The sequence below is a fragment of the Poecilia latipinna genome, unplaced genomic scaffold (genome assembly GCF_001443285.1).
Source record: "Poecilia latipinna isolate Pla-1442-1.1 unplaced genomic scaffold, P_latipinna-1.0 Scaffold1840, whole genome shotgun sequence".
Lineage (NCBI taxonomy): Eukaryota > Metazoa > Chordata > Actinopteri > Cyprinodontiformes > Poeciliidae > Poecilia > Poecilia latipinna.
The window spans coordinates 56,608-75,838 of NW_015114456.1; the positions used below are offsets into that span (position 1 = coordinate 56,608).

General features: G+C 38.1%; 1 protein-coding gene and 1 long non-coding RNA gene across 3 annotated transcripts in view; one reads left to right on the forward strand and one right to left on the reverse strand.

The window, feature by feature from the left end:
* LOC106934665 (trafficking protein particle complex subunit 9) overlaps positions 1-19,231 on the forward strand; it is a 72,524-nt gene that overhangs the window by 8,128 nt on the left and 45,165 nt on the right. Inside the window, exons 5-10 of one of the 2 annotated variants that reach the window (XM_015014710.1) lie at positions 654-680; positions 1,556-1,677; positions 3,704-3,829; positions 5,108-5,324; positions 7,592-7,735; positions 18,114-18,240. In XM_015014710.1, the coding sequence (XP_014870196.1) occupies positions 654-680; positions 1,556-1,677; positions 3,704-3,829; positions 5,108-5,324; positions 7,592-7,735; positions 18,114-18,240 (763 nt within the window). The remainder of the gene's footprint in view (positions 1-653; positions 681-1,555; positions 1,678-3,703; positions 3,830-5,107; positions 5,325-7,591; positions 7,736-18,113; positions 18,241-19,231) is intronic. The other variant, XM_015014709.1, reaches the window with a different exon arrangement.
* Positions 634-19,231, reverse strand: part of LOC106934668 (uncharacterized) — a 27,166-nt gene continuing 8,568 nt past the window's right edge. The window contains exons 2-4 of the long non-coding RNA XR_001421742.1: positions 10,438-10,514; positions 8,169-8,171; positions 634-647 (exon numbers count right to left, since the gene is read on the reverse strand). This is a non-coding gene — a long non-coding RNA (uncharacterized LOC106934668). The remainder of the gene's footprint in view (positions 648-8,168; positions 8,172-10,437; positions 10,515-19,231) is intronic.

Below are 19,231 nucleotides of genomic sequence, written 5' to 3' on the forward strand. Positions count from 1 at the left end.
CCTCAGTGTTTTCCAGGTCTGGATTGGTGTAGAAAAAGAAATTGGATAAAAATATGTTTCCAGAGTTCCACTGTCTAAATCTATCCATCAGTCATTTGTTTGTTTGTTCCCTCCTTCATTTATTCTTTCCATTCTTTCTTTTTGTTTGTACTTCCTTCATTTGTTCGTAGTTTACTTTCACTCTTTCTGTTCCCCCTTTATTCTTCAATTTGTTTTTTTCCAGTTGTTCTTTCTGTTCCTTCGTTCATTTGTTCAGTCCTTTCTTTGTTCTTTTATTCTGTCTGTTCTTTCCCCAGCTTTTCTGGAATTTTCCATTGTAGTTATGACTTGCATAGTTTTAAAAATATGTTTTCTTTTTTGTCAGCACAATGTGCCAACTCATTAAAATAGTTGACCATCAAAGAGAGTAATATTCAGTAAAATTTGCAACTCATATTCAAGAAATTTTAGACCGGACAAGTTAACGTGAGGACAGAATCGTCTCCTTTGAGTTTACCTTAAACTTTGATATTAAAACATTATGAATACGGTGCAGCTAGCATGCTGCAGCAGCAGCAGGCATGAAACAGGATGTGGCTGCTAACTCTGCTAACTCCGCTAACGCTGCGCCTTGTGTCATGGAATGAATCTGCATTCTCTCTCTCTGTCTGTAGGGGCTCAGGAGGTTCTCATTGACCCAGGTATGGACTGACTGTTTAACCACTGTAGCTCCTCTAGACACTGTAGTCCTTCGGTTTGCACGCGCTCACATGCTTTTTGTTTTCAGCAGCTCTGGTGTTTTGGTTAATATTCAGTTTCACTTCATTGCTTCTTTGTATTCTGCATCACAGTTCTGAGTGTATTTTAAGCAGACACTATTGATTATTGTCATATTTTACATTCTTCTTTGACTAAAAAAAAAGAAAAGAAAACCCCGCAAATTTCTTACATTTAAACATCATTTTTTCTGAAATCTTTAGGTTACATAACTCTTTTAAACACCCAGAGTTGATGGTTCAACACCTGTGGCGCATACTCTAAGTGTCTTTTTAAATGTTGCTTAATGTTGAGGTTAAAAATATTGGTGTGGTGCGACATAGCAATGCCACACGGTTGCTATGGACACAACTTCTGTCTGAACTCTTGAGTGTTGCAATCTAGTCGTTTTACTTTATTCACTTTGATTTAGCTGGATGTTTTTTTGACAAACATTAGCCGTCTTCTAAAAGGCACCGTTAGTCTTATATTCTTTCCTTTTTTATTTAAAGTTGGGATTAGTTTAGATTTAGTGGTAAATCTTGATTTTAAATAGTTTCTAAGCTGGTTCTGGTCACCTTATTCTGTAGATTGCGTGTATGTGTGTGGTGGGGTGGGTCTTAATTTTACTGGGGTAGGTTTATTTTTTTTTGCAGTCGTTTAATTGGTTTTAATATGTGGGCTATGCATGCCACTCTAGCAGTTGTGCTCTCAGTTCTCCTCTTTGCTTTCATTGTTTTCTCCTTGGTGTCAACGCAGCTGATAAGCTGAGATTCTAAACTTTTTTTCTTCGAATAATTTATCGCGTCTCGTTTTGCAGGTGCCCTGACGGCCAACGGCATCAGCGCCGACACCAGCACAGAGATCGGACGAGCAAAGAACTGCCTGAGTCCGGAGGACATCATCGAGAAATACAAAGAGGCCATCTCTTACTACGGGAAGGTACATAAAACACACACCTAAGTGTTTTATTGATAGATTAACGCAAACCTTTCAAATAAGAAAATGCAATGAAAACAGTGTCTAGATTTGCAGAGACTACAGCTTTGACTTCAGTGAAAATTGTTTTGTAGAGTTTCGACACAAGCGGACTGAATACAAAAACATCCTGCTGTTCAGATTTTTATTTGTAGAACAATGTTGAAAATATGTCATTTGATGTCATTTTTCTTCCGGTGGAAAATTGGTCATTACCTTGTGTTGCTTTATCACATAAAAACTCCTGAAAATGCTTTGAAGTTTGTGCTCATAATGTAAAATATGAAATGTTTAAATTAGAGGTAATCAAATGCTACTATGAAATAAATATTGTATAGAGCTGCAAAAGAGATAAATGAATATGAACTAGTGAAATGTTTCCTTTTGAGCTCCAAATAAATGAAAGGAAAAATGTATTATTAATTCTATTTTCAGATTTTAGAACAGAATGAATCATAAATTTAACAAAGGAAAGAAAAAACATGAATTTTGCTGAATAAGTTGAGCTGAGTGAGCTCTTCCCTTAAATAAGACTTGAAAAAGTGGAGACCTTTTGTTGTTATTATATGCAAATATTGAATAAAAACATACATAATCACATGCATCTTATAACATTTATATTTAAATAAAATTGTTCTTATTTGGTTTCATAAGAGCCACAGTTAACCCCTGGTTAAAGTGATATTAAGAATTTTGGAAAGAATATCTTCTATTATTACCATAAAAATGAGTTTTCTGTGTTCTTATGAAAACTCAGCCTCTGCAGAATTAATTTTAAGATCCCAGGTTTGTTATAATCTAGGCTTTGATATAAAACTCTCAGCGATCCCTCATTATGTGGATACATTTCCTTGATTTCTTGCAGCCATGCTGGATCATGTCAGCATGGCTGTCTGTATTCATCCTTCTCAGTAGGGGGCAGTATTGGATGATGTATATTTGCATTAGCAGACGTGGACAGATTTTGACTGGCTCAGGCCGAATGAGACAGATAGATGTGACTTTCTATGAAACATTAGAGCTTGTAAACCGAAGCTTTCATGCTGATAACCCTTTAAAGCAGTGCTTTGTGTCTACAAACCATATATATTATTACTAATAATTTCAATGAAGTTGCTCCCAACTTGCTGGAAGTGAGTTACATTTCATAAGCAGTTGTTAGTCTTATAATTATTTTTCATTTCCTTTTTGTGTTGATCTGGTCTGCCTTCATCCCGTCTACCTGTATCTAATTCCTTCTGGTTTAAATTACGCTTCAACACGTAGACATTTAATATTAATTGAATTTCAATAGAAGAGACGGTGAGGATGTAAGTGGAAGAAAGCCATGGGACTCAGATAAACTGCTGCTGTTTTTTTCTCCCAACACATTGAAACTGAAATCCCTGAGAGGTGATTGACAGCAACCGTATGGAACCGGATATCTGGAATCCCATTTCTGCCATGAAATGGTTTCCATTTCTGTAATTTTGAGTGTTACAATTATAATTCAGAGATTCATAATTTATGAGTTAGTCATAATTTTGATAGAGAAAGTTATAATTATAAGATTTAAAATTATTATTATGAAATACCAGAATAGCATGTTAGCTCTTCTTAGCTTTGTGAATACATGGTGAATTATGGTAACAGAGCAGAAGTTGACCATTTCAGACGAAAAGGCAAATTTATGACTTTGAATCTTATAATAATGGGTGTGAAAGTCAATATTGTGACTTTCTATCTCATAATTAGGGCTTTAAATCTCATAATTACAACTTTATGTCTCATAATTATGACTTCCTGTTAGGCTTTAATGTTTTCTTTCAAATTGCCTTCCATAAGTATCAGTCAGGAAAATGGTGAGAAAAATTCCTCAGTATATAATGCTGTGGAATACTGATTTTTGAATGATAAGTGTAGCACCCACTGCGTGTTAAGGACAAAACAATAAATTCTGGTGATTTCTTTTGTAGCAGCACTAAGCATGTCCTCCTTTAATGCCCCACAGTACAAGAACGCAGGTGTGATCGAGCTGGAGGCCTGCGTTAAAGCCGTCAGGGTGCTGGCCATCCAGAAGAGAGCCAGGGAGGCCTCAGAGTTCCTGCAGAACGCAGTCTACATCAACCTGGGACAGGTATGATCACTGACTGGGAACACACAGCACGGTAAACACGACTGGTTCTGGTGGGTTGTCCACAACAGCAGCAGTGACCCAACTCCTGTGAGAAAACCCATCCTGCCCTGCATTATGTAACTTATTATGTACCTTGATTCACTGATTATCTAAATGGCTGGATTGTTGAGGATAATTTAGGATGTTTTCACACCTGATAGTGGACTCAGATTGACTGGGGGCCAAAGTTGTAACATTTGTTTCATCTTCAGTTGGTATGGTTCTCTTAAACACTACATTGTGTCAAACGAATATTTGGTAGACCACAGTTCGTTTTTTCTCGTCCACTTCAGAGTTCGATTGCCCTGCTTACTCTAATTTAATTGCACTCTTGTTGTTTGCTTTGAAAGTTCGGTTTGTTTGGGGAGGTGTGAATGCTTAATCACACTCTGATGTGGACAAAAACCTAAACCTTGATCTCTGTTCAGTTCAGGGGAATTCTGTTGCAGTGCAAATGCAATTGTGAACGCCAACCGGACCGGAGACCGCTCCAAAAGCTGGAAGTGGACTGCAATTCAGGGCAATCCAGGTTAATGCAACCAAAACAGATGTTTGCATTTAGCAGGAGAAATTCCTTGTGGTCTTTTACCAAAGACTGAAGAGAAAACCTCCACCCATTAAAATCTGATGCTCCGATTTTTGTTTACATTTTGTGATAAAGGAAGTTGCTCTCAGGTCTTCTTCACAGGTTTTTGTGTTGTTTCCTTCAGTGATTCTTGGTGCAGCGCCACCACACGCGAGGAAGTGAACAGGTTTTTTGAAGTGTTTGCTTTGTTTGTTTTTCTCTTCTTCTTTTTCCTGTTTTTGGCCATCTAACAAAAGATAAAAAGATAAATGTCCAAAACAAAGGCTCGAAAAAAATCCAAATACCCATTAGTCCACTGGTGGCAACAAAGCAGAGTCCAGCTTTGCTGGGTCCGGGTTAACTTTTTGTCTGTGCGTCTGCTCCATCTGACAGACATTCATCCACTCCTGAAGTGACAAGTTGACTTAATGAGTTCTTCCCAGCTGCGGTGGTGTCAGCATAGAGTTTCCAGAATGAAGTTTAACTCTTCTACACTCCCAAGAAGAGTTAAACCGTCTATAGAGGGCAGGGAATCAACGGTCTGGATTGTTTAAACCTGAGTTTCTTCAAATAGAATGACGCTTCAGTGCTCTCTGCCTCCACCGTGACTCAAATGATGGCATAAGGGTGTAGCTTGCAGCTGCTAAATGGCAATTATCTCCATATAATTGCAGCTGTCGGAGGAGGAGAAGATCCAGCGCTACAGCATCCTGTCCGAGCTCTACGAGCTCATCGGCTTCCACCGCAAGTCGGCTTTCTTCAAGCGCGTGGCAGCCATGCAGTGCGTGGCACCCACCATCTCCGAGCCAGGCTGGAGGGCCTGCTACAAGCTGCTGCTGGAGACTCTGCCTGGATACAGCCTGTCACTTGACCCCAAGGACTTCAGCAAAGGTAAGGGGGCAGAGGTCATAAACGATGACTTCAGAAGCTTCGTTTCGTAAGGTGTTCTCCTGCAGTGTGCCGTGCGTTCCGGCCCCTTCTTCACTCTGAGAGAGGCACAGCTGAGATCCACTGGCAGCGTTTGGAGGGCTCTCGGTGTTAAGGTCTTTGTGATGCAGCTTCAGGACTCTACAGACTCTTGACCCCGGCTCATTGCAGTCAAACTGTTGAAAGCATTAGCTATAAAAGACGGCACTCGCATTGAAAAGAGGCACTCAGAAACATTCACATTTTATCAAGGGAGAACCGTCTGAGCGAGATTTCTCTTTCTGATGCACTTTGAATCTTTGGCCTTGTTTGCTTTATGAGTGGGGAATGGAATCTGAGGGAAAATATTGGAGTTCATTCTGAAAAATGAAAAAATATATAATATTGGGCATTCGCAAAAGATTCCGATAGCCTTTTACTCATGCTGTCCTTTCATGTTGTAATACACTTCCTCCTCAGAAATCAACAAGAATCTTTCCCTTGACACTAAAAGAAAATAATTGAGACTGATTTTCACTGCAGAAAACATTCACACATTTAAAAGCAAACAGGCTCCAGTGCTTTTATGGGGATTTTGAAAAGGATGAAGATGTTGAAGTGAGGAAAAAATGTAGCAGTATAAATAGGCAAGTATAGAAATCCATCAGCTTGTATAAACTTCCATTCAGTTTTTTCATCATGTCATCACCTGAAAAATAGAAGTTTACTTTTTTTATTATAACAATTATTTTTGCATTAGTCTGTTGATTAACTGTTTACTTGGATAAAAAAAAAAAACCCAGCACATTGTGCACATTTTTCATTCAACCACTTACGGTTTTTATACAATATTAGAACTACATTAAAAATACAAATAAACAAATAATTAAATTCCGTTTTTGAAATGAGAAAATAAACATTTTATTGCATAAAATGCAATCGCAGCATTCCTTTAATGATCTCTGCAGCTAAATCAATGTTTCTAACATCAACATATGGAACGCTCAGTCCTTTCTTAACAGCACAGTGCAGTATTCTGTTTATTCATTTATTTTTATTAACCAGTTAATAAATGGACAACAAAAGGTGCTTAATATGAGATTTGTTGAATCAAGTGAAGCTAAAACTGCCACTTGAGGAGTTCTGATAGAACATATTTAAAGACAAAGACGTTTTTAATCTTAAAGAAGGATTATTTCAATAATCGATTCATGTCCATGAATCCTATGAATCATTTCAGCTCTGTTCTAGAGGAGTAACGTGTTGGCTGGTTGTCTCTGTGCAGCAGATCAGAAGCAGCCTGAGGACTCAGTAGCGTTTGTCTGAGGTTTGTATGACAGTGCAGCCACTAGGCTGTGGCAGCACAGTCATTATCTTGGCAGTGTGTTAATTGGATTTCCAGACGTCTCCCGTTCAGGGCTGGAAATGCAGCAAATCAAGCTGTTTTTTTTGTGTTTGAGCGAGAGCGACAGCCTTCCAAAAGCCAGCATCCTGTGGATTACTGTGCTGGATAAACACTGGTTCTGGCAGATAGGTAGAAGTCAGCTATTTTTAGCCTGCTGAGTGGGTGCAGTTTCTCACTATAATGGGGGGGAAAAATGCTTATAAAGGAACTACATGTGCAGTTTGTTCAGATAGTAAAGAAGTCAGAGAGAATAACAACCATGGGGATAAAAGTGCTGATAATGGCAGAGCAGCAGAAGTATGATTTGATGTTATTTGAAATGGTGTTTAAGCTGAGGAAATATTTATGGCTTTGTCAAATGTCCTCCCTCCCCTCTCTGTACCCTCTGGCCTTCCCACCACATCTTTTCCTCTGGTTTTTCTTTCTTTCCTTTTCTGTGAGTCAGCAGTCAGCAAAACGGAGCAGGGCGTCTTTTAGAGGGTCCGGGGGCATTGTTGATGTCAGGTTAGAAAGATAAAGGGCTTCAGAACCAGCTGAGTTAATAACATATTTAATCTGTTTGGTAGAGATGTGATATGGAATATATGTATATATATTTGTAATTGACAAACGCAGTGCTTACCTTGAACTTCCCCACGTTCGTTGTGTTCTCCTCCAGGGCTGGGAAATACCAGAACCAAAGCAGGACATTCTAGACAAACCAGCTAGAGTTCAGTTAAAGAGGACTAGATGAGGCTAGTGTGAATGCACCCTAAAACACAGAGTCAAATAAATAGTTCATTAAAGAGTGTCGGTAATAATCTTTGGCAGCCCTGTGAGTGTGTTCCTCTCTCTCTCTCTGTCCCAGGCACCCACAGAGGCTGGGCAGCCGTACAGATGCGCCTGCTGCATGAGCTGGTGTACGCCTCCCGCCGCATGGGCAACCCGGGCCTGTCTGTGCGCCACCTGTCCTTCCTGTTGCAGACCATGCTGGACTTCCTGTCTGATCAAGGTCAGTAAACAGCAAAGCACAGTGTGATATTTCAGAATCTCCAGTCCTCTGAGGTTCTTCCAGCTTCATGCCCAACCTTCAAAGGAAACAATTCTACCTGACTTTGGCGATTGGCGATTGGCAATCGCCACTTTGGCGACCATTGCTGAGCAATGGTCGCCAAAGCTTGTGTTTACTTGCAGAGCTTTGTACTGTGCATACAGATATGTTTTTTTTGTTGTTTTTGTTAACCAAGCTCCACTGGCCACACAATAGAGGGAAGTTAAATCCTTGTTGAATGACTAAGCAAGAGATGTGTAAGGGAGACAGAAGTAATAGGAGAAAGAGGCTTACCTAGTAAATATCACACACAAGCAAACTCTGCTTAGGCTGTACTAACTGTCTTTATAAATAATGCAGAATGAAAATGATTGCCCACACCATTTAAACACACATCCTGAAACAAATCCCTATGGTGACTGCTTTGCTCCTGGCAGAACTATTTTCTTTCCAACAAACTCAATGCCGAGAAATCTTGTTTGTTATATAACACGTTTAAATTTGTTGGCTCAGAGCACTACTGTAAGCCAATCTCACTTTTCCAACAACCTGAAGTGTCATGTTACAAATCAATCACAGATTATTATTAGAATGAATAAATCATCTGTGGGTTATGTGGGTGGGAGATGGTGCAGGTATACGTCGAGCTCTGAACTACAGTTTGTGCAGACGTTTGGCTCAGCTGAAGTAAACTTGTTCAGTAGTTTCTAGCCATTATAGGTCTTGATTGTTTCTCTTTTTATTCAAGAATAAGCTCTTCAGTTTTGATTCATTCAGCTGAAGAAAGTTATGGTACATCCACGCTTTCATTTGTTTTAAGCATCTACTCAACAACTGAATGGGTTCATAGTCACCTGGTGACAATGCAATGTAGAGCTGTGTCATATGCATAATGATGGTAGCTTAGTTTGTTATGTGATATAATCTGAGCTAAAGGGAGCAAGTAAATACTAAAAAGGAAAGACCTCAGGATAGAACCTTGAGGAACCCTGCATGTGATTTTTATCAACTTTGATGTAAAATTACTTATGGACACAAAGAAGTCAAGTAAGAATGAGTCGACTTACTGAGTTAACCAGCTTTGTATCACCATATAAGTAAGCCTATGTTATCTTTAGCTTAGCTAGCTCTCTTTAAGGAAATGTGATTTGTTGAACCTGCTTTGTAGTGGAAAGTGTTTATTTCTAAGGGATTATTTTAGTAATTCCCTACTTAGACCAAGAGGTGTGGTAACCTGTAGGTCTAAAAGTGAAATTGAAAATTAAGTTCTTGCATATAAATGTGCTTCAGTCACATCTAGAGTTGTTACAGTTTTTCTAACTAATTAAACCTTCACAATTGAAAGAAGTGTAACTGCTAAGCTGAGCCGTCTGGCCACAAAATCATTTGTTAGTGTGGCATTTTTTGCAGCTGATGGTGAAATTAATAATTTATGTCCTTACTATAAAGTACTTAAAGTATTCAACCATCATTAACATTTTTTTATTTTAAATTGAATTATTGATCAGATCCTTTAGGTAATGTTATACAAAGTAAAAGCTACTTGAAGGGGAAAAAAATACATAGGTGTATCAAATCCACTAATAAAGGTGGTTTCAGTTCAAATTTTCTTCTCTTTATTGATTGCCAGTAACATGATTTAAAGGAATGAAATCTACAAACCATCCAAAATGCAGCAGCTGGTCTTTTAACAAGTGCTAAAAAAAATGTGAATGCACATCTCCAGTTCTGGCTTCTCTGTATGGGCTTAATGTTTTGGTTTAGGATTGATTTCCAGATTTTATTGCTTTAGTTTTAAAGTTGTAAAAGGCTGAGCGCCATCATGTCTCTGTAATCTGCTTAATATCCACACTCCAGTGAGAGCACTGAGGTTAGCCAAGCAGTTTCTCTTAAGTGTTCCTGGATCCATGCTAAAATCCAGAGGTGCTCAGCCTTTTGCAATTTTTCTAGCAGAGTTTGAGATTTTTCAATAATGATAGTTAACTATGTATTTTTCTTTTTTATATATATATATATATATATATATATCTTTGTTTTCTTCTTATTGGTGTTTATCTTGTTTCACTTGATTGAACAGTAAAGCATTTTCGTCAGTGTCTGTTGTTTTTATGTGCTACATAGATAAATTAACACTGACACTGACACAAGTCCAAACCGTAGTCATACTTTGGTCCGAAGACCAGAATATTTAAGCGATAGAAAACAATGGCTATCACTGCTCTGTAGAATCACCACATTTTCTTGGTGGGAGCTCTGCTTTCTGGAGCATTAGCGATGACTTTTCCGTGACAAATTGGCCTCAGGAGAAAGTTTTGAGGAGGAAAAAATGATAACAGAATATAAAGCAGAGTTATTGGTCTGCATTCAGCCCCTAAGGTAAGCTGACGGGGCACAACTGACATACTGCTTGGTTCTTTACTGGTCTTTAGATACAAAATAATTCCATCGCAGGAGCAATGACAGATTTACATGAAAAAATGTGAAGTCTCAAGTTCCACATGTGAAACCATGCGTTTAAGTGAAAGTCCAGAAATACTGTAAGTTTGTGTAAGTGTCAAACAGTGTCATTCACCCTTACTGTCACCCTTGACAAGGGTGTGTAAAAAAACTCCAAAAGAAAAAAAAAAAGTATATTTCATTGTGTAAGCATCTTGAACTAAAACAGTGGTTCTTAACCTTTTTTGAGGTACCGAACCCCCTAGTTTCATACGCGCATTCACCGAACCCTTCTTATTCATAACTGTTCTTGTAGTATAAATTAATTTTTAGGAAAAACTTTGATTTAACATAAATTTTGGCTTTGCATAATTTAAACCAAAAGTTTATGCTAAACGTTTGGTTTAACATAACTTCTGTTCTATTACTACTCACATTTTAGCATAAATGCCTTTTTTAGCAAAAGATTCTGCTTTAGCAAAACTTTTGTTTAGTTTACATTTCTTTGGTAGCAAAAATTGTATTTTAGCACAAATTCTGTTTTAGCATAAATTCTGATATAGCACAAAATTATGTTTTAGCTTAACTTCAGTTTTAATTGAACTTATGTTGTGACTTTTTTCCGTCGTGGCATTTTGCTTACCCTTTTGGGCCACCGTACATTTTAGGATCATCTGACCAAAATGCAGCATTTCTGTTCAACTCAGAGTTTAGTTCAGGCATAACGCAATAAAGGTGAACTTATTTTGTGAAATATTACGTATTAAAAAGTTTTGAATAAAATAAGTCATAAATGTATAATAAAAATTTTCTATTTGTGCTGAAAACATTCCCCCCACAATATAGATGCATAGTGAATATACTCTGTTGGGTTCATGCTATAAACAGATCCAAATATTCAGCGGCCGACTATTACTGAAGCGATTGTCTTCCCTCATGCCTTAAAGCTGATAGCTGAGAATAAAAGATATTTCTGTCTGAGGCATTTTGCGTTTGAAGCATTGTCTTTAAAGAGGTGTGGATTATTGTGTCATTTTCCCCACTGCATCGTAGCCTCGATGCAATTTACAGCAAATCCCCCCCGCTGCTGAATCATGGCTTTGTGTGCCTCCTTAATGATAATCGGAGAGCCTCATTTCAAGCCGCAGTGTTCTTTTGTAACATCATTGCCAAGCTCCAGATGCAAACTCGCCTGCCGTCATGAAGCTCATCTCGTGTTTTCACCTGTCACTCATATGTTTAAATGAAACATGATCGGCAGCAGAAGCTTAAAGTCTGAAGGTTTTGGATTGGTACAGGAATTTCTCGTGACTTCCTCGTGTTTCACAGAGGCAGAAATTGAAGTGTTTTTTTTTTTTAATGAAGCGGCTTATTTCTGTATATACCTTCAGTTTGAAACCCTCGTTTTACTGAACTTTGGAATCAACTCTGCGGTTTCATCCATCTCGATGTATTAATACACTCAAGAAAACGATAATGCTGAATTTTCTGTCTTCCACGCAAGACCCAGTAAACGGAGAATTTATGTGTTCTCAGCAAAAAAAAGCCGATGCAGCCTTTTAGTGCATTTACTGAATTCAAAGAGACGTAGTGAGATTTTTACTTTTTGTGAATTTTATACTGGAGAGATTAATGTCACTCCTCTTTCTGCTCAGGTTTTTATTATTTTAGTGTTTATTGTTTGGATTATTTATTTATCTCTTGCGCTGTTTTTTTTCCCTGCTGGCATTTTGCTTTCAATACTATTCAGAAAGTCTTAATAATTCATAAAGATGGTGACATATCTGTTTGTGGTGTGCCAGTTGTTTTCATTTCACATCATATCTTTCCTTTTTATAAAACACTTTCATTTTCTTCACTGTCGATAGTTATTTGAGAGCTCAGCGTGGTGTTGGGTCTGAGCACAGAATTTATAAACTTGTTAATAAAACTGTTGTCGGATATTGCCTAATTTTTCTGTCTGGTTATGACTCCATTTCTCAGTCTTAGCTTGTTTTTGTTTTTTTGTTTTTTTTTTCTTCACGGTTCTTTGAGCTGAAAACAGTCAGCTCTTCCTCTTCATCTGGAGGTTGATGCTGTTCTCCATTTAAACTGACCATTGCTTTTACCTTAAAACAGTCAAATACGTCCTTCTGTCTGTCCACCCATCTAGCTAGCACATGGCTCATTCATCATAAAACATTGCAGTTTAACAATGAACCATTTCCTATGTGAGAAAGTATGCCCTGACATGTATGAAGGTTGTAACATGAAAGCTTTAGTATTGGTTTAATATAATCTCACTGAACTACAATGAGATCCCTTGTTCTTTTGTCAAACTGAAAGATGATTTAAGAACTGCCTTTCATCATCAGGGAGAAAGATGTCTATTGTGCCTCTAAGGACACCGTACACTGCAAGTCAAAGGAGCCATTACATATGATAATGTAAAATCATAAATGGCTTTTAAAACTTGTGTACTAATGCTAATCAATGTTGTAGAAAGGCTTACCCCTCTGTCTTTGTATAATTACAGATTTTTCTTTTCCACTAGAAATTTCTTGACTTCTTCTGTATCAGTATGCAGCTGGGAAGTCGGAGGTCACAGGGTCGAGTCACCTTTTGGTCCCGGTTTCATCAGAAACTCTGAGTGGGCGTGACCCTAAAGAAAGAGTTTGACCTGACTCACTATATTTGTTCCAAACAGTGAGTGGGTGAGGGAAGATGGAGCACATTTAAGCTGAAACCTTGAAGCTTCTTTACGTAAAGGTGGGATACATGTACCTACTCCCATCCACTGCAGTCTACTGTTGCTTAAATGAGCAAACTGGTGGTTAAACTGAAGACCACTTACCTTTTTGTTCAGACTACACCTTGTACATCTGTAAAGTTTTCGAAGATGTTGAATTTGTGCTTGTTTGATTAAAATCTTGGGATTAGATTTAGGTGAACTGGGCAATCCAGGCATTTTAGTGCTCATAGCAGAAATAACACAAGAATAATGGAAGGAATTGTTGGACATCAGGAAGACCCTAGGGTTCTGAAAAAATGGCATCGGCTGAAAATTCAATTTTTTTCTATCAAATGAGAAATGGAAAGGAAGGTAGTAGATCAGAAATGACAGCTCTTCTTTAGATAGCAAATCTAGTAAAACCTTTCAAAGTATATTCAGCATTCCATAAAGATTATCAAAATTAAAGATTTACGATCAGAAAACCTCAATCATACACAATGATTATATTGCACATTACATTGGAAGTCTAACATCAGATTTGGAAATGACAGCCACTTCATCATACTTCAGTCCCAAGTTGTGTGCTGTTTTTTCCAGTCAGTTGTTGAAAACAACACTCCATATGTGCAGAGTTTTAGGAGAAAATAATGGAGACTGGCCTATGTGAACATTTTTCTGTGACACTTTCTGTGGTGAATCCTTGTAGAACAGATATAGCACAGAGGTCCACTCTTTTCAACATACCCAAATGGCCAAAATCAGACTGTCCAGGTCAAAATTCAGATCTTGGGGACTATTCCAATTGATTTCATTTTTTCAACTTTGAATGCAAAAAATTCTGAATTTGAAATAAAAAATGGAAGGCAGAACCTTAACATGAGATGCTAAGGTCTTACAAATGAATGTATGGATGCTTAATGTAGTCCTTATGGACACTAAGCCTTATCCCCAGTGTTAGTGCTACTTATTACTAAAAAAACTATTATAAGTAAGCAAACAATGCTTAGCCTGGTGGGGGTGCAAGAATTAGAAAAAGTTAAAATTAACATTAGTCAACACATTATAAATAGATAGAACTTTGTATTTTCCTAGTGGCTTTTGTTGCTTTCAGGTATTGTCATCTCTAAAACAACAAGCAAACTGTGCCTGCATGTTTGTGTGCTTGGTGCTCATCTCCATCCCAGTGACGCACAGGTTTCTGCTCATAGCTGGATGTCAGGCCATGTGCTTTGTCTGCAGCGTGTCCCGCATTATTGGCTGTCATTTTCAGCTGAAATTCTGTTAGTGGAACAATAACAATCATTTACTTGACCTGCTTATCGAGCAATAATGCACACCGCCGAGCAGCATTGGCATATTGTGGCTCTCTAATCCTTCTGCTTGACTCATCACTGTTCGTAAAAATATCTATGTAGCAATAACTCGCACACATCCCACACTAATCCCACTGAACCAAAAATATCCCACATGCAAAAATGTAAAACTTGTTTTGTGATGGCTAAATGTCTGTTTAATATGTAGAAACTTCAGTCGTTTCTTATATTCTATGGAGATGAAAGCAAAGTTGTTTTTTTGTGGGGAATCTGATTCACGGCAACCTTTTACCCTGCCTTTAAGTGTTCCTCCTCCTCCTGACAGTCGACACTCGCAGATGAGAGCCTTTCACTTGGAGAAAGATGTGGAGTGTTATAAGCTGCACCCCTTGTCTCACCTACCTGTTAAGCTGTCTCTTTGCTTTTTCTGGACTGTGTGTTCCAGCTGTCAGCCTCATAATGAGCTGCGCCGGGTCTGTGTGGACAGGAAGCAAAAAATCTGGAACAAAAATCTTCCACTTTGGTCTCCTTGATATGTTTAATATGCTAAAGCAGCAAGCTCAACCGATCCTGTAGTTGTACCCCAATGAGTAAATGCCTTCAGCTTGATGGAGCAGTGTTGCTTTTGATGGCCAGTTTTTAATCAATCTTTTTTGGGCCAATCATAAACTTCTTACCTCAAACTAGTGTTGCAGAGACATGCAGTTTTGATTACAGTATTCTCAGAGGTTACCACACCCACCTGTGAATCATTAAAATCAGCCTGTTTTAATAGTTTTAATAGTCTAGACACCGAATATTCCTTAAAATGCATTAACACACAGTGGAAACATCGTCTTAGCACTGAGGCAGATCCTAACATCTACAGTGTTCAGTCGACGCCAAGGAAAATAAAACATGCTCCTGGATCGGCTGCTTTGCAAATGCCAGCCAAAAGCGTGTTAATTAGCATTGTGCCTGGGTGTTTCAGCTTCCCAAGCTGCGCTTTCTTTTCAATATTTTAGGTTTGCGAATCAGCGTCCAGGCGGGTTTTCGGAGAATAATTTGGAGTTACTTTCCTCAGACAAATCTGGAAGTACTGAACCGTGACTGGGCAGAGGCTCTGCTGTGCTTGCATCAGTGTGTGAATGAGCGAAAGCCTGGATAAAATAAAGAGGAAGACGACACCAAATGTTCTTTAAAATGTAATCAAAATGCAATTTATTGGACACCCGCTACATTTATTCACTCTTGAAAGGGCTAACATCAAACATGAGCTCATCACATCAGGCGCGTATGATGGCAAAAGGGTTGGTTACTCAGCATTTTCAAGAAGGTTTGCCCTATTTAAAGGTCATGTGTTTAGTTCGTACTAACAAGGAAACATGAAGGCTAGATTAAAGGTATCCACAGAGAATGCTCTCTGGTCAAATTAGTCTGAATTTGAATTATTTGGACACCAGGACAGATGGCATATTTTGTATAAACCAATTGCAGCGTCCAGGAGAAGAGCTGTGAATCTTGTGTATTCAGGCTGCTGTGCTGCAGCAGGACGTTTTTGGCTCACTATCAGAGAATCTACCTTACATTTGACTGTTTATCAGAAGGTTTCTGAGGAAAATGCACAGTGGCGTAAGCTCTTCCAACATCTAATAGCTAAAAATGTGAAAAGTGGGAATATTTTTCCTCAGACCAATGTCAAAGACATGTAGGTAGCTACAAGAACTTTGGTTGTTAAATCAAAAATCCATTTGGAAATTGCATTGGAACATGTGGAATTGAATCTGTCTATATGGTTGGATTGAAGTCACTTTTTTGTAAAGTGCCTCAAGATTATATTTGACATGGTGCTATATAAAACAATCTGTATTGATTTGAGAACGTTATCACTTATAACAGCAGTTTTGACCAGTTATTCTCACTGTTAACCAAGTTGTATGGAATCAGTGTTTTTAGCTCATTAATTTAATTAGTGTTTTAAGTTTTTCAAATGTGTTTACTATGCCTATTTTTTGGAAAAGGATGCCATACATCTTTTACATGGAGTGAAAACCTTCCAGAAAGAGGTTTTCACTACAGCCACTTTCCTAGTCTACTGGAGCACTGATGGGGTGTTTTTAACCCACACACCCCATCAGTGCTTCTTAAATTGTCTTAAAAAGTCTTACATTTATTTATCTAATATTAAGCCCTTATAATGTCTTGAATTCATATGGAAAATGTAAGTTAGTCTTAAATATGTGATACAGCTAGCAAGCAAGGAAGCGGACCATTAGCAGCTAGCATATGGCATAGAGAGCCATATACCATATGAGAAGCACAAAGAGCCACAGAAAGACCCCATAAATTTCACAGTTTTGGTCCCCTGCATTTCTTTTAAACATTTCTGTTGTGATATAGGTCTTAAATTTTATCATAATAGTCTTAAGGAGGTCAGAAAAAGTCTTAAGTTGGTGAAACCTGCATATACCCCGGGTACGTCACTTTATGGAAACTCTGTACTGGCTTCAGTCTTGATGACATGTAGCCACAGCAGTCGTTTCCATGCAGTCTGGATCAATCACATTCTGGTTGGTATGAATGGTGTTCGAGTCATTTACCTGCGGATGATTTGACAGCAGGATGCACAGCGGGTGACCGGATGAAGCCTGGGGCTGTGGATTCTGCTGGGAAACAATGTGTTGTGTCATTCACGTCACCACTTCGTGGACACCAGTCATAGAAAACAGTGGGACAGAGAAGCTCCTTTTTCAAGCAATGTTTTGATTGAGCTCTGATCTGTTGATGTCAGTTTTGCACGATTCTGTTTTTTTCTTTCCTATACAACTTTAATTGTTGCATTATTTTTTTTTTAAATTTGAGATCTACTTACTGAAATTACCCTTTGACTCTACATTGGTTTCATTCTGAAACATTTTACCTAAATTGATGAGCTATCAGAAGGGTTTCTTTTCTGACCTATAATTGTTTCTGTGGATTTGCAGCAAAGTGTCGGCACATCCTTAAAGAGTCTTATGTTTGTGTGTCTAAAATTATGACCTTAATATGTCTTAAATAGATACGTTAATACATTAATCGCATGTCTTAATTTGCTGTTGTTAAGCATTAATTACTGCTAAAAATAAACAAAGAAAACAAGACTGTGAATTAAAAAAAATCCTTTGAGCTGGGATTACAATTCAAGTGTCTCTTCATCCATCTCTGACTGCTTCTACTTTCTACCTGTATCTTTTCTCTTTCCTTTCCTTTCCTTTCCTCCCTTCGCTCTGTTGTTTATTACCTTCTCCCTGAACTGGGGTCGTGCCTTCCAGGCCCCCAATTCATATTTTTCCAAAGGATTTAGTGTCTCTGCTAGCAGCACTTGTATTTGTTTGCTTGAACCACTGTTCCTGTTGGCGAGAGATATGAAAACACTTCGATTTATCCTATTAGGTCATCCTTTGTGTAGAACAAACAGCTCATACATAATGCAGGTGCATTTCTTTTTCTTATGAAAGGACTGCACTGCAATTTCCAAATATACTCTTACAAACAATTGTAGTGCAGTAGTGTATTTTTATTTTTTATTTTTTATTTTTTGTGACCTTTTCATTGATGGACATGGTTAAACCCTGCACAGCTAAAGCAAATTATATGGCTGGTTGAGCAGTAATGTTCTCTCAAAAGGTATTGATGATACGATAAAAACCGGAGTTTCCCTCCGAGGCCGGAGCTCTCTTTGCTGAGAGTCGAATGCCTTACCCATCATCAAGCTCCCATTCGTTTTTACAGCCAAAGAAGCGGAGTCCTCTCTGGTTTCCCGGGTCACTTTTAAAGACATTTGTGTTGTAATCGTTGTGCCAGATGGGTCAGGGTTCTGGCCAGCTTTGCTGATTTTCGTGCCGTTTGTGCTTTACAGAAAAGAAAGAGGTGACCCAGAGTCTGGAGAACTACACCTCCAAGTGTCCAGGTGGGATGGAGGTCATCACTCTCTCTGATGGACTCAAGCTCCCTCCGGTTCCCTTCACGAAGCTCCCAATGGTCCGGTAAGACTGTCAAAAGTACATCTTTCTAATTGGCACATGTGGTGAAGATGTCTGAAAAAAAAAAACTTCAATTAAAATAAATTTTGTTGAAGCAGCATTGAAAATATTTGAAAAAAGCCTTTAATTTGGACATTGAACAAACAATTGTCTAATAATCCATTTAAAATAAAATTTTCAACCATTTCAGTGAACTCCGATCCAGACCGCACAGCATTCTGGGGGATGTAGGCAGAGGAGATGCTTTAGTCGCTCAACCTCTCAGAAAAATTGGTGGGATAAACTAACTATGGCAGTCTGTGGTTACCTAGCAACAACCTGTTGAGTACATTGCACAGCAGCAGTTTCAAGTTTTGTGCCTCAAAGATGCTTAAGAATAAGAAACTGTGTGAAGAGAAAGGAGAAAATGTAGTTTGGCAGTATTCCAGATATTTCGAAGAAAAAACTAATCGGTTAATATCAGTTTACATGCTAGGTGCAGATAAATTGAGACAAAACTATTACAGACAAATTAAAATCTACTTAAAAGTATTAAAAAATGTTAAATACAACAAAGTATTCATCTGTTAATACAGAAAATCTGACTTGTTTAATTAAAATATCACATCCTCATAATTTTAGTAGGTAATTGGGGCCTGCCATATGAATGCATAGGAGAGCATTACAATGCTTTGCAAGGCATTTCAATGCATAGTATATGTAAAGCATTGCATATACTATGCATTGCTTACAGTTTTCAGAGAGGATTAATTACCAACGCAATAGAACACTGAGGAGAGCAGAGATGTAGAGAACTACAGAGATGGTGGAACTCAGTAAGTACAGAAGAGGGCAGTGCAGAAGTTTAGAACTACAGTGGGCTGACAAAATAAGAGCATTACATCTTATGTCTTTTTGAACAATAACAATATTTGTTGTTTTTTTTTTTTTTGAAATGAAATGAAATTTTATTCGAACATGATACAAATATAAAATAAAATAGTGCACAGTAACA